The sequence below is a fragment of the Gymnoscopelus microlampas genome, assembly GCF_963454915.1.
Source record: "Gymnoscopelus microlampas genome assembly, chromosome: 13".
Classification (NCBI taxonomy): Eukaryota; Metazoa; Chordata; class Actinopteri; order Myctophiformes; family Myctophidae; genus Gymnoscopelus; species Gymnoscopelus microlampas.
The window spans coordinates 37,529,692-37,542,592 of NC_139950.1; the positions used below are offsets into that span (position 1 = coordinate 37,529,692).

Here is a 12,901-nt window from a genome sequence, read left to right on the forward strand (position 1 = left end):
TCAGTGCTTGACGCCATCGTGCAACTATAAATCAGGCGTTTCTGTAACGCTTCACTTCATTCCTTCTTCACTCTTAATGTATTTCACTGTTTTAGTGACAGACCTTATCCTAGACATAGTCTGAGCGAAGTTACACCTTATCTGGAATCAGTGCTATTGCTTTGATATGAAAGTAGTCTGTATGTTTTTAATTGGTTATAATAAAACGTGATTCATCTTAAGAGTAAACATCTATTGATTTAAGAACAATGTGGAGGTGGCCAGTGGCTATTAAAAATGGATAAAGTTGTGGTACATTATACAAATATTGCACTCTTCAAGAGCCATTTATATACTATTAAGGTGAAATAAAAACCTCAAAGTGAATGGCTGTCCTGTTTTAGTAAACCCAGCATTCCTATGCCAAAGAACCCACGGTTTTGATCAAATGTGGAAAAGATCAACAACATTACGATCGGATCATTTACACTCAGCAGTATCTTGACAGCCGGAAATACACAAGTCAAATCAGAGCCTGATTTTGGCAAGTATAATGCCTGATCTTCACGGTGAACTTTCACCTCCGCCTCTCTGAAAGAGCCTCAGTTTACCTGCCATGTGCTCAGCGGGCACCCTACCCTGTTAGTGAGAGGGCCTCCTGGCACAGGTAGACCTGAGTTGGCATCCGCCCTTCATCTTGTTTTTCCCCCAGGTGTGCAGTTCGCTCTGTGCCAGGACAGAATACCTTGTTTGGAGACAATGCTGCGCACTGTGGTAGAGCAAAAAATCTAAATCTAAAAGGAAATACCACCCTTAACTGGGTTGGCTGTGTTTTGTAAAAAAGCCCTGCGTGGATCCAATCTGGTGTACCATAGAGGAATGTGTTCATTTAAGTCCTGTATCCGGCGACATAAATCATAGCTGCACAAATTTTGTTCCACAGTGGGGAATGCTAAAATATGGATCTGATGTGGACGGATATGTTCCGGATTATCTCAGGGTAGACCCACTGTTAGACTTGGCAACACTGAGCGTGAGCTACTGTAAATGTATGTTCTTTATAAAGTTACACTGTGATTATGGAGCACTTGGATCAAGGCCAGTGCTTTGTATTATTAAATTCTTTTTCAGTTAGACCACATGTGCAAATAAATCATACTGTGGTGGAATCATGTCATGCCATGTCAAATTGTTCCTTTCTATTGAAATGACAATGAATGTAAATCCAGACCTAAGACTTTTTTTTTTTTAATGTAGATGAAGCTAGTCTATGCAGTACATGATAAACCTAGAATGTTCATCATAGATCATGGAGACCATAGTGGTCTTATTTAGTCAATGAGATGAATTCCAGGAGTATGATCGGAGAGTAAACTCTTAAAACCATAGATTCAGGATCTGCGCCTGCAGGCAATTCATGTCAGTTCTCCATATCCTGTGTCCATTGAAATTTACCTTGATTTGATTTGTTTAGTCTTGGCTTGTGCTTTAGATAATTTCCTGTTCTCTGGCTCATAATGGAGAGTTCACAGAACAATCCCACAAAGAGATAAGTTGCTTGTCAGGTAAAATGCAGGAAAAAAATCAAATATGATTTGAATATAAAAGTGGATACATTTCACGGTTAACACTGTAGTGGCCAACGTAAGTCTGCAAATATGATGTCATTGAGATTCCACTCTTCCTCCTCAAGGAGAATCCACAGTTTACCCCATTCACAGTGCCACACTCTCCAAACCAAGGTACTCGGTGAAAAAGTAACGGCAATACAACGCTTTGTCTTGCTCCTCTCTAACATTTCTCTGTGCAACCTCTTCCTCCAGTTATTATTATTATTGTGCAGTGCAGTGTTGAGGTTGTTGTGTTGGCATGGTGTTGCTGTGGGAAGGCTAGGCTCCACCATGGCAGGTTGTAACCCTAAGGTCTCTCAGCAGGGCGAGCCTGGAGCGCAAGGACCACCAGGACCTCCTGGCCCCCCAGGGCCCGCCGGCTTGAATGGAGGCAGTGGCCCGCCGGTGAGTTCTTTATATCACTGTTTCCCAAAATGTTTTAGCTCAAGACCCAAAAGAGAAATTAGACGTTTGCCCGGGGACCCAAACTAGTGAAAATAGCAGATCTACAAGCTCACAACGCGGCACGAAGCAACACGTTGTGAGCTTGTAGATCTTTTTTTGTTGTTTTTAATTGATGAAAACCTTTTTGAATCTTTTGATTTGATTTGTTAACCTTGGTCAGTGTATTCCATGAAAACTGTCATCATTCTACCATTCCATTTCCATACCGATAGCAATACATTTTGGTAAACAAACTGATGTGCTTGAAGGGCAACTTTACCGATATTTAATGTTAATCATGTTGTTTTATTGCGAGGACAACATGAATATTTGACATAGCACTTCCCTATATGCTCTGTTTCACAAGCTCGAAAAGTGTACATACATTTTGTGGAAATATGTCGTATTACATTGGCTGGCAGCGATTTTGCTGAGAGAGCAAACTGTTGACACACGCAACACAGTCGTTATTCACAGTCTTTCTCACAGTGGAAGAATAGGATTCACGTTAAATATAGCTGACGGTGCCCTTTAACTTAGAGAGCCTCCTGTTTGGCAGAGAAGAGGTGTAAACTCTCATAATTGTCATAAATGTCATACATTTATTTAACTGAATTCATATTTTCTTGTTTCAGCTCCACTGTTTTTATAGAAAATAAACATTTTGATTATTAAGTCTTCACTTAAAAAGCCTCTTTGTTCTCCTTAATAAAGGGGAAACCAGGTGAACCAGGCAAACCAGGAAAAGACCCCAGGGTGAGCGTTAGTTTTGTCATGCCTCTACTTTCTATTCTATTTTTACTTGATTTGCACACATGTGAAAATATATCGGCATGACATTAATTTTTTTCTTTATTCTCTTTGTAGCTTCTACCAGGAATGAAGGTAAACAAATCGCTATTGTTTTACAAACACAATTATCGTTAATTTTCTCCAGCAGCTCAGTGGACTCTCATGATGATTTTTGATTTAACTCAAGATGAAAAAAGGGGAATTTGAGTTAGACGCAGTTGAGTTGTTTCCTCTCCTTTATTGCTGCAGCTGTATGCACAGCCCCAACCTACACGGCAGAAAGAGACCTCATCGGTAGTCTCTGTGTTTCTTTTGGACGGAGCAAATAAATTTCCTCCGATGATGCATTAATTGTCATGGATAATTTGAGAGGAGGAATCTTTTGATTGTCACGTCATGGAAAAGGAGAGTCCTGTAAAACGGCTGTCTCTTTACGAAATAAAAAAGAAACAAGTTCATATCACAGCAGGGGCTTGAAGGTCCACTGTGTTTCTCAGGTCATGGGACCTTAAACAATGAGCAATACCATCCCTCAGCTGGCCTACAGCAGGACCAAAGCCATCTGGTTTGGAAAATTTGACTTTGATCCCCTCAATACAAGACATAGCACACAGGCCACCTGCTAGCTCTCCTGTCGAACCTGTCTGTGTAACGATACTATGGCGCACATGTTCCACTGGGTTGACCCTTGAGGGTCCATTTGGGTCCATTGAGTTAAATTAACACTGAGGATTGGAACAGAATTTATAAGTGAAAGATGAATAATGGTTTCTCTTTATTCTTTATAGGGCGAATCGGGTTCACCAGGTCCAAAGGTGAGTCTGTGTAATTATAACTTTTGTATGAGAGATATTCACGTGAAAAAGCTTGTGTTGTGGGTCACTGACCAGAAAGACATAGATCTACAAATTGTCTACTGGGCAACAGATGGATTTTACATCACGAAGGGAAAATAATAACCATGTATCACTGCCACTAGATATGGGGGGTGGGGGGGGCAGTAATTTTCTCTGGATCCATCTGCTTTCAAGTATCGGCTAGGATTAACACAGGGATATAGTGAGGCAATATTTCATTTCTGTGTCATATGACTTATTTGAAAATGTCCCACAGACTGTTCATGGGTTTCAGACATTTTTCATACATGTCTGTAAGCAATAACCTGACATTTTTGGAAGGAAATGATATATCTGCATGAAACCTGGCATTATATTGAACTTTGAACAAGGCCTCAGCAAAGACTTCTGATACAATTAATTCCTGCATTTTCGTTGATGTTGTGTCTTGTCGTCGTCATCAACTTTCTATCAAACCACCTCATGTTCTCTCCCACAGTGTTAGTTTGTTCATCATCTCTCTCTCTCTCTCTCTTCACAGGGCGATCGAGGTGACGTCGGCCCTGTAGGTCCAGAAGGCCTGAAGGTACTGTATGCTTCTATGCCTTTCTTGACATATCGATTTTGTATCTTGATTTTGTATCTCAATGTATCACTTACACATGGGGTGGGACAACTTTTTTTGTTTGTTTATTCAGGACATACAGTATGTTAATTTCTAAATGTATTACTGTTTTTAGATTTGTTGTTTTTTGTCATTTGTGTGATATTTGAATCAATCTGTATGGTAGTAGGTTAATACAATATAATAAGCACATCTGCAGTGGTTGGAGGTGGTCTCTCTCCCTACTCTTCCATTGAGAATGTTTGACCCTGGTGTCAGGTAGGACACCGACTGATTGACAACTAGCACTGCCTAAAGCTCATAGCACAATATCTCCCCTCGCCAAGCAGTGGTACCTAGAAGAGCGGTAGAAATTTGGTCACTCGTGAGTACAAAGAGCAAAGACCCAGGTTCGAAGCCGACCTCCATCTTGTCTCCCATGTCTCTCCTCCCTCTCGGCCCCTGGTTCCCTGTCTCTGACCTATCTGAAATAAATAATGCCAGAAACGAACTATTTAAAGAAACATAAACAAAAGAACACAACATGCACACGTACACACGCACAGTCACAGTAACAGTCACACGCTCACATGGTCCCATGGTGGCGAAATTCTGGGAGCTAACCTTGGCTGAAGCCCTGCAGAGGACAGAGAGAGCTATGCCCATTAAACCCTCCACGTGGCTGTCCTCAACCACTTTTCCATGGCTTAATGGACTTCCTCTGGCGGACACAAACACACACAGGCTCTCACACACACACACATACACACACTCACAACTGTTCTGCACTAATCTGACCTAAGCCGAGCCATCACATACAACGTGACTACTGAGAGACAAACAGAGAGAGAGAGAGAGAGAGAGAGAGTTGTAGGGTTTCAAAAGGTAGGAAATGAAGAACGTTAGAACGTAATAGCGAACAATAAAAAGTGTAGTGCCAGAAATGGCTAATAATTTTAGACTTTGTCATGTGACCGCATCACAAAAATAACTGATTCTCTTTCGAAACTGGGGGAAATGCCTGCCTCCATTGAGCGCAGGGTCACCTCTACATAAGCCCCGTGGGCAGGCTAAAAGTCTCAGCCCCAGAGTAACGTCCGACTGTTTGGCTGCTGCTGTCACAACAAAACCACTGTATATAAATCCATGACGTGATGCCTTTTTTAAAAGTGATTATTACCTGATGCCAGATATAAAAATCGCTGATTTATAACGTGGGGGCTTTTTATAGTAGAAAAATAATACCCTTTCATTGTATGGTTTTAATACTATACATTGATTTCAGGGGGCTCTGACCGCTGGAAGAACTTTGCTATTCTGAGCTCCTGTGCATATTATTGCCCTGTTAAACCTCAGCTAGTCTCCCCATCTCTCTTCGTTTTCCCATGAAATCCTCCCAGAAAAGCCTGTATGCATTGTGTGGGTTTATGAGGACGATGGCTCCACTGTACTGTAGGTTGCTGAAAGGCCAGGGGAAGGGATTGATTTAAATGGGTCTATTATTGTTTTATAATCTTATTCAAGCTATCTACATTGATTCGTTCATGAAAACATTTTAGTCTTGTCTGTCGTACAATACAGTATGTTACAGTATGTCCTCCTCCACACTCCCATGTTGCTTTATTCTGACATTTTCAGAAACATCAGAGCCTGTATTGAAAAATGTACATGAAGATAGGCTCATAGTTTCTACCTATACATTAATTTAATCCATTGTCAGGTAAAAAACAAACCTCCCTAAGTGCTCTGTATGGCTCTGTGTGCATGGGGCCAGAGTCTGTAATGCTTACAGGTTATATTGTGCCATCTAGTGGTTGACATAGTGGTATGAAATAGTAATTTACAACAATACAATGAAAACACTATTGTACTGTGCAATCTATTGTGAACTGTAGTGACAGTAAAAGGTTTACAAGGTGTCTTGTCTACAAGTACATTACAGTAACATTTATTTTGAGTTAGGCTGCTCCGACATTGTAGCAATTTGTAATCTCTTTTTTTATTTTTTAAGCAAACATATACACACAACAACAAAAATAATAACATGTATTTTTATTTGTGTTTTCCTCTCACAGGGACTGAAGGGAGACCAAGGAATTAAGGTAATTCAATGCACCAGTTGGAAGTTATACATGTGCTATACTGTATGTACAGTCCAGAGCAGTGTCGGTCACTTGATTAAACTTAGCCTATACATTTATCTTGCTTAACTACAGGGAATGTTCTTGCACCGTATTCTTGTTCTTGAGTCATTTGTCAACACAGCCCACAATGGACTTTAGTTGTTTTGTTGTGTGTTGGTTTCTACTTGCCTGTTTTATGAATGGACATACTCTCCTCTGACAACCTTGCGGGAAAGGAGGCTCCCATTGAAAACAGGGCGTATGCTGTCAGGTTGTCGCCCTTATCTAGAATAAACCGGAGGTCTGTGGCTTAATCTTTGAATGTGCTGTACACTAACACAGTGAAAGCTCGATTGCCCGGTCTGGACGAGATATCAGCGCACTTCAAAAAGTTTCCCCCCACCCCAGTGCTTCGGCCTTGTCCAGTTTTAATTCCCCTTTGGCCAAAGATTGATGGAATATTCATTTCCACCAAAAGACCACAAGTTTGTTCTCCAGTCCAAGGACCACCGTGATAGAAGGCCCGTGCAGAACGGCCCTGGTGTCATCTCTAAAGAGGGAGATTTATGTGACCTTGTTTCAGGCTCGTGTCATGTGGGAGCACTCCTTTTTTCCCCCGGGGCCGTTGATAGTCCTTTGATTCTCTCTGGTTGAAATGGTGGGCTTGTTTTTGCCCACCTTGCCTTTCTGAAATGATGTCTCCATCCGCGTTGTAGGGAGATGAAGGACAACAGGGTTTCCTTGGGGAGAAAGGAGAGCAGGTACAGAGAAAGTCATGAGTGAAGTTGTGCGTGGCATGTAGAGTTTTGTTTTTGATGGTGATCTGCATGGAAACATTACGCATGCCGGCCCTGGAGATGATTTAAATGTCATTCCTCGGTTTATTTGACAGAAAGTTGTAATGGTCTGTATTTGTAAAAAGTGGTCTAAAAGCTGTCCTTGTATTTTATTCGTCACATAATCCTCTGCATGTAAACTACATCAACAATCAGAGACATTCCTTCCCCATGAAAATAGTCATTTTTGTTTTTGGATACGAACAGCTTCTCAGGTTTTGCTCAGTTTCTGAGCTTATGTAAATAAATGTACCGTAGCCTCATCAGCCTGTACGACCCTCGACCCCTTTCTTTACCCCGTCCACAACACTCAAAAATGTTTAAATATAGTCCTGTTATCTATCAGGGTACACATTTAGGATTTCAACAAGTTCAGCTCGTCACTAGCAGCCATCAGAACATGGCCATGTGTATCAGCAAATATGTCTACAACTACAGTAGCTGAATCGTGTCCAGATCCTGTAGTGAACATAATTCTCCACCTTTCATCTCCCTGCCTCCGCCATCCAGGAAGCTCAGTTGTCCCGTAACCATGGCAAATGATCTTGTTGCCGCGGTAGCGCTAGCAGTAGCGGCACCGGCCCGTGTGTTTTCTGCATTAAGCCCTTCACATGGACAGATTGAGAGGGGGGGAAAGAAAGAGAGAGAGACTTCAAGGAAAGCACATATCAAGACGGTGGTATCCACGGGAAACAGCGAGCTGGAAAGGCTTTTATTGTTTTATAATAAAGAGAAAGTGCTTTCGCAGGCCAACCCTTCAAAGTTTTTGTATGGTCACTCGAGGATTTGAGGTTCGCACTGACCCCAAGGGATCTCTGTTCTATATATAAGCTCACAGAGCTGGCTGACTGTTCCTTCTACTAGACAGAAATAAAGTGGAACAGGTAGGGATTTTGTGGCATAAGTCATAACAATTAATATCTACATGGTGCCGACCGCAAAGGATGACTGCGTCACACCCTTAACCACTTCAAGCCCAACGCGCACAGCAGGCAGCAGTTCCACATGCAGTCGTGGAGGAAGCAGACAAGACTATACCACTCATAGACCTTGTCTCTGTTACAGCGCTGTAGATCACTCTTAACCACATGAACCCTAGCGTCCCTATTCTGGGCATGTCATAATAGGTGAACATTTGGCACACGGGGGATCATTCTGTGAAAATAAACAGATCCACAAGCTCACAATGCAGCTTATAGATCTGCTATTTCACTATTTCTACGGACAGCTAAGTATTTAGGGTCTAAGTGGTTATGTCTATACTCACAAGACAAAATAATACCCTTTTTTCGTTTGAGAATGTGTTACATTAGCTGCTCGACGACAGACACTTGTCTTCTTACGAGTGTCTTAATGACATCATCACGGATGTGTGTCTACCCTCCCCCCAGTCTACTTCAGCTTAATTCAATAAGCTTTGTCTTTAAAGGGGTCTTTGATTTCCGTTCCCCCTTGAGTCAGTGAGTGGGGTCCACTCTGGACAGGAAAGTTGGATGATAGAAAGATGGGCTTAATGACGAGGAAGAGGAGGTCTGTGGGGAAGCTGCTTTTGCTTTTCTCAGGCTGACTGAATAGACCTTCCTGCCCTCCTGGAAATGAGAGAGGCAATGGCCAAACGCAGCTGGAAAGAACATTATGAACCATGGGGAAGACAAGCAATTAAATTCCCAGATCACCCACCTAGACTTATTATTGTTCATTGTACTGTAGCTAGCTACTAGCTATAGCTCGGCATGCACTAACTCTAAAGCCTTGTTCAGACCAAAGATTTGCAATGAGATTAAACCATTTAAGCCAAATTTATACTTCGTCGCACGGCTGCGTTGTGCCCCGCAAATAGCCGATCTACAAGCTCACAACATGTCACTGATGCAAAGCGTTGTGAGGTTGTACAGTAGTTCAGTTATTTTCAGCTTGTGACACCATCATACTACAGAGAATAAATTAAGCATTAGAATGTTGCAGAGAAAAATCACAGCGGTCTGAATTACCCCTACTATAAATGGGGTGTCTTTTGCACCGCTGAACAGATTGGCACAACTGTGTTTATCCCCCTATTATAAAACCTCTATGAAACGTGAACTGCAGTATGTGAATATCATAGGGAATCATAAACTAGACTTGCCATTTTTATCACCCAACTTCTCTGATTATTATCCTGTCCAGCTGTTGCCAGCATTAGTATTTCTCTGTTTAGACCACTAGTGGAAAGTGTACTGTACTTCCCGGTCATTATGGAAACACTGGAAGAGAGGAGCTTTAGCTTTAGATGAGGTCTACAGGATGACTTGGCTGCAGCACAAACACATTTTAAACAACTAAGCCTGCAGCATCAGTGGGGGGATCATTACCGTTTCTTTAAAAGCCGTGTGGGGTGGTCATTGATCTGTTTCTCCGTGTCCATCTCGCTACATTTCCTCTGAAGTGGAACGCCTCTGTCCGCACGGCTTCAATAAAGAGATTAACAAATTGATAAATCATGGCTCGGCATGTCAATTTGACAGGTACATGCTGCCCTACACCCATTGAGTATCTCGGGCATAGAGGCATGCGCGCGCAAACACCCCCCCCCCCCCACACACACACACACACACTTTAATGTTAAAATAGAATCAAGCAGAGGGAATGGGGGGCGGACCATTAAGTACACAAGTGGAATGCTGCAAGCTTATTGGTGGAGCCACAGATCAAAGAGAGGCTCCGGTTCCTGTTTTAAGGGGGGCTGGTTTGGGTGAGCCTCTGAGGGACCCCACCACGCGATTACAGCCATCACCGCTTGCATCCTCCTGGGGGACCACTTGGATAAGGGGGGGTCCAACAATGCTTTCATCTGTCTAGAAACTGACGCTAGGTATCAGACACTCTATCCTGAAAGGGTCCCTTCACCCTTCCCAACTTGACAGAGGAGTGTGATTATGAGATATGAGTCAGTCCCTCACTCACTCACTCACTCACTCACTCACTCACTCACTCACTCACTCTCTCAACCCATGCACAGTAAATTCCTCAGTGTTCATTTAACTCTGAGTGTGTACAAATTTAACCAAATGGACCCTCTTGGTACTCTCTCAGAGTTTGTACACTCTCAGAGTTAGGTGTGGGTCCCGCCTCCTCGTCCCTCCTATGTCTAGCTGTCCCTCCTCTCGCTGTGCTGCCCCCCCCCCCCCCCCCCCCCCCCCCACCCATCCACCCACCGCCACCACAGCACCTGTTAGGAGCTCCAGTCACTTGTTGAGTGTTTGTCTGTCAGTGCAGAAAGGACAGGGGATCCATGGTCTAAAGATCTGCCAACTTGCAAACTATGATCTGCATGTCTTCCTTCAGACCAGCAGGAGCCCAGTTTTCAGTGTCTAGAGTAGACTCTACACACGGTACAATCCAGAGTGTCCATTTATCTCTTGATGATTTAACTGTCGAGACCTTTACAGGTCCATTTTACACTCTCAAGAGTCAAATTAACACTCCGGATTTTACTTTTGCCTTTAGTGCCATACCTCACAGTTTTATTCAGGTTAAAAGTTTTACTAGACAGTCTGATATAACCATTTAAAATATATGCATGTTTTGATGTGCTGACTGTGCTTGCTATCATGTTTTTGTTTTCCTTTTTAACACTAACTGCCATGTTCTATACTACCGATGTTGCTTTTCTTCAAATCTTTGAAAGCTGTGTAGTTTACAGTATGTATTTCATACTTGTAATTATCTGCTTTTAGGGAGAACTGGGAATGCCAGGGAAACAAGGACTAAAGGTAGTCAATGTATTGTATTTAGCGAGAAATGGTTCAATTTGAGCACTTTGAATTACTAACAGTCCATTTCCTAATTGTTGTTGAGTGTTTGTTAAAGGCTTGTACACTCTGGCTCCTATTTGATGAAATCATTACTGTGCTGTGCACAGTGCACTCCCTAATGCATTGAAAGTGATTTTTAGGATTATGTTTTCAGCATGATTTTATGAACTATAGAAACCGTGACAGCCAGTCAAAATGTCACTTTTTTATTTGTGTATGTCTATAGTCTTTGTCTGTAGTCTTTCATTTGCATCCAGTGAAAACTGAACTAAGAACTCAAACATTGACATTGGCCATGAAAATGGATTATTTGAATTTCTATTATAATTATATTGTATGACTTAGAGGTGAGAACACTTAAAACCCAACCTCTATCTATCTATATCGACATGTATAAGACATGGTATTTATGTCTCAGCAGACACACCATCCACATTATACCAAATCCAGTGGGACAACTAGAATAGTAGGACTTGCATACATATGCTCCTCCTTCAAGGCGGTCTGTGTACTGTTTCTGTACTGTGTCTGTGGTCACAGCTGTGACTGTATATCATCTTTGGCACGTCTACTCGTTAATCTGGCCAATTGATGAGGGCAGCAAACACACAGATGAATTAAATGACTCTCATGTGTTCCCTGCTATTTATAACAACCAATTTCCGAGGGTTAATCGTCTTGCGGCTGCCTCTTGACGGATGATGATCAGCGACAGTTACTGTAGTTATCCAGACTAGAAACTGTAGAGAAAATATAGGAAATATACATGTAATTTCAAAGCACAGTTGTTAAAAACCTCTGTTTATTTGTGTGCATGCTTGCGTGCGTGTCTTGATGGATGAATGGATGGATGGATGGATACGGTAGATAAATCAAGCTATCGTTGTGTGTTTGTGCTAGTGTGCATGTTTGTGCATGTACTCTTTCGAGGTGAAAATACAGGATTTCCGCTCATTGCCCATTATTTTTAGTCTAGAAAATATATTCTCTTATGTCTTATCACATCCTCTCTGCTTCCTTCTCCTTTTCTCTCCACTTATCGCTGTTTTGCCTTGCTGGCCATCATAGGGAGAGTCAGGCTTTCCAGGCACCCCCGGACGTAAGGTAAATTAGCTTGGAGTGGTGACTGTGGCTTCTTGTGTCATTGCAGTAAAGCATAGAATCAACGATCCAATCACTTTGTCATAACTTCAATCTTCCTTCCATTGGAAAGGGGCAAGCTGGCATCCCTGGTACCCCTGGTATCCCTGGCAAGAGGGGCTATAGGGTAGGCCTGGCATGGAGTAGGCTAAATGTTTTGCTGTCCACCTGTCAGTCATCTGTGTGTCTTAGCGCCTGGACCTTCATTAAGTCAATCAGTCATTGCCTCAGTGTTTGCCTTCATAATCAACCAAAGCTGTGAATAGTTCACAACTTGCTTCTTTAACTTTCACCCACATTACATTTTTCAATTGGCTTTTGTCGAAGCGTTTTTGATCCTAATAGCTGGTATGATTAACCAGCCTTAAGGACTAATCCTAATTTAGGTGGATTGTTTGTTGTACTGATGTGTCATTCACATGGTGACCTCTCATTGTGCTGTGTGTCAGTAATGACTGACAGTTGATTATTAACACCTCAGCAGTTCATAATCACAGAATGGCTCAGGATGTCTGGGAGATGTGCTGTGATTATTCAGTATGTGCGTGTGCTCTTGATGTTGCACAGATAGAATCTATCTGTGCGTGTCATCCATCTGATGGATGAAACGAACAAAGAATGAACGTGGGTTCATCTTTGCTCTTTGCCTGCTGATCAGTGATGTTAATCTCAAATTGCAAATTGAGTTTCATGTTGTTTCACCATTCCCCACATAATTCATTTTATCATACTGTTATTTTCAT

At 42.2% G+C, this 12,901-nt stretch overlaps 1 protein-coding gene across 11 annotated transcripts in view; it reads left to right on the forward strand.

Moving 5' to 3' along the window:
- Positions 1 to 12,901, forward strand: part of col13a1 (collagen, type XIII, alpha 1) — a 55,572-nt gene that overhangs the window by 23,144 nt on the left and 19,527 nt on the right. For 7 of the 11 annotated variants that reach the window (XM_084077101.1, XM_084077097.1, XM_084077100.1 and 4 more), the window contains exons 13-22: positions 1,911 to 1,994; positions 2,748 to 2,789; positions 2,901 to 2,918; positions 3,614 to 3,640; positions 4,203 to 4,247; positions 6,341 to 6,367; positions 7,105 to 7,149; positions 10,941 to 10,976; positions 12,087 to 12,122; positions 12,232 to 12,285. In XM_084077101.1, the coding sequence (XP_083933227.1) occupies positions 1,911 to 1,994; positions 2,748 to 2,789; positions 2,901 to 2,918; positions 3,614 to 3,640; positions 4,203 to 4,247; positions 6,341 to 6,367; positions 7,105 to 7,149; positions 10,941 to 10,976; positions 12,087 to 12,122; positions 12,232 to 12,285 (414 nt within the window). The remainder of the gene's footprint in view (positions 1 to 1,910; positions 1,995 to 2,747; positions 2,790 to 2,900; positions 2,919 to 3,613; positions 3,641 to 4,202; positions 4,248 to 6,340; positions 6,368 to 7,104; positions 7,150 to 10,940; positions 10,977 to 12,086; positions 12,123 to 12,231; positions 12,286 to 12,901) is intronic. The other 4 variants (XM_084077107.1, XM_084077098.1, XM_084077104.1 and 1 more) reach the window with 3 other exon arrangements.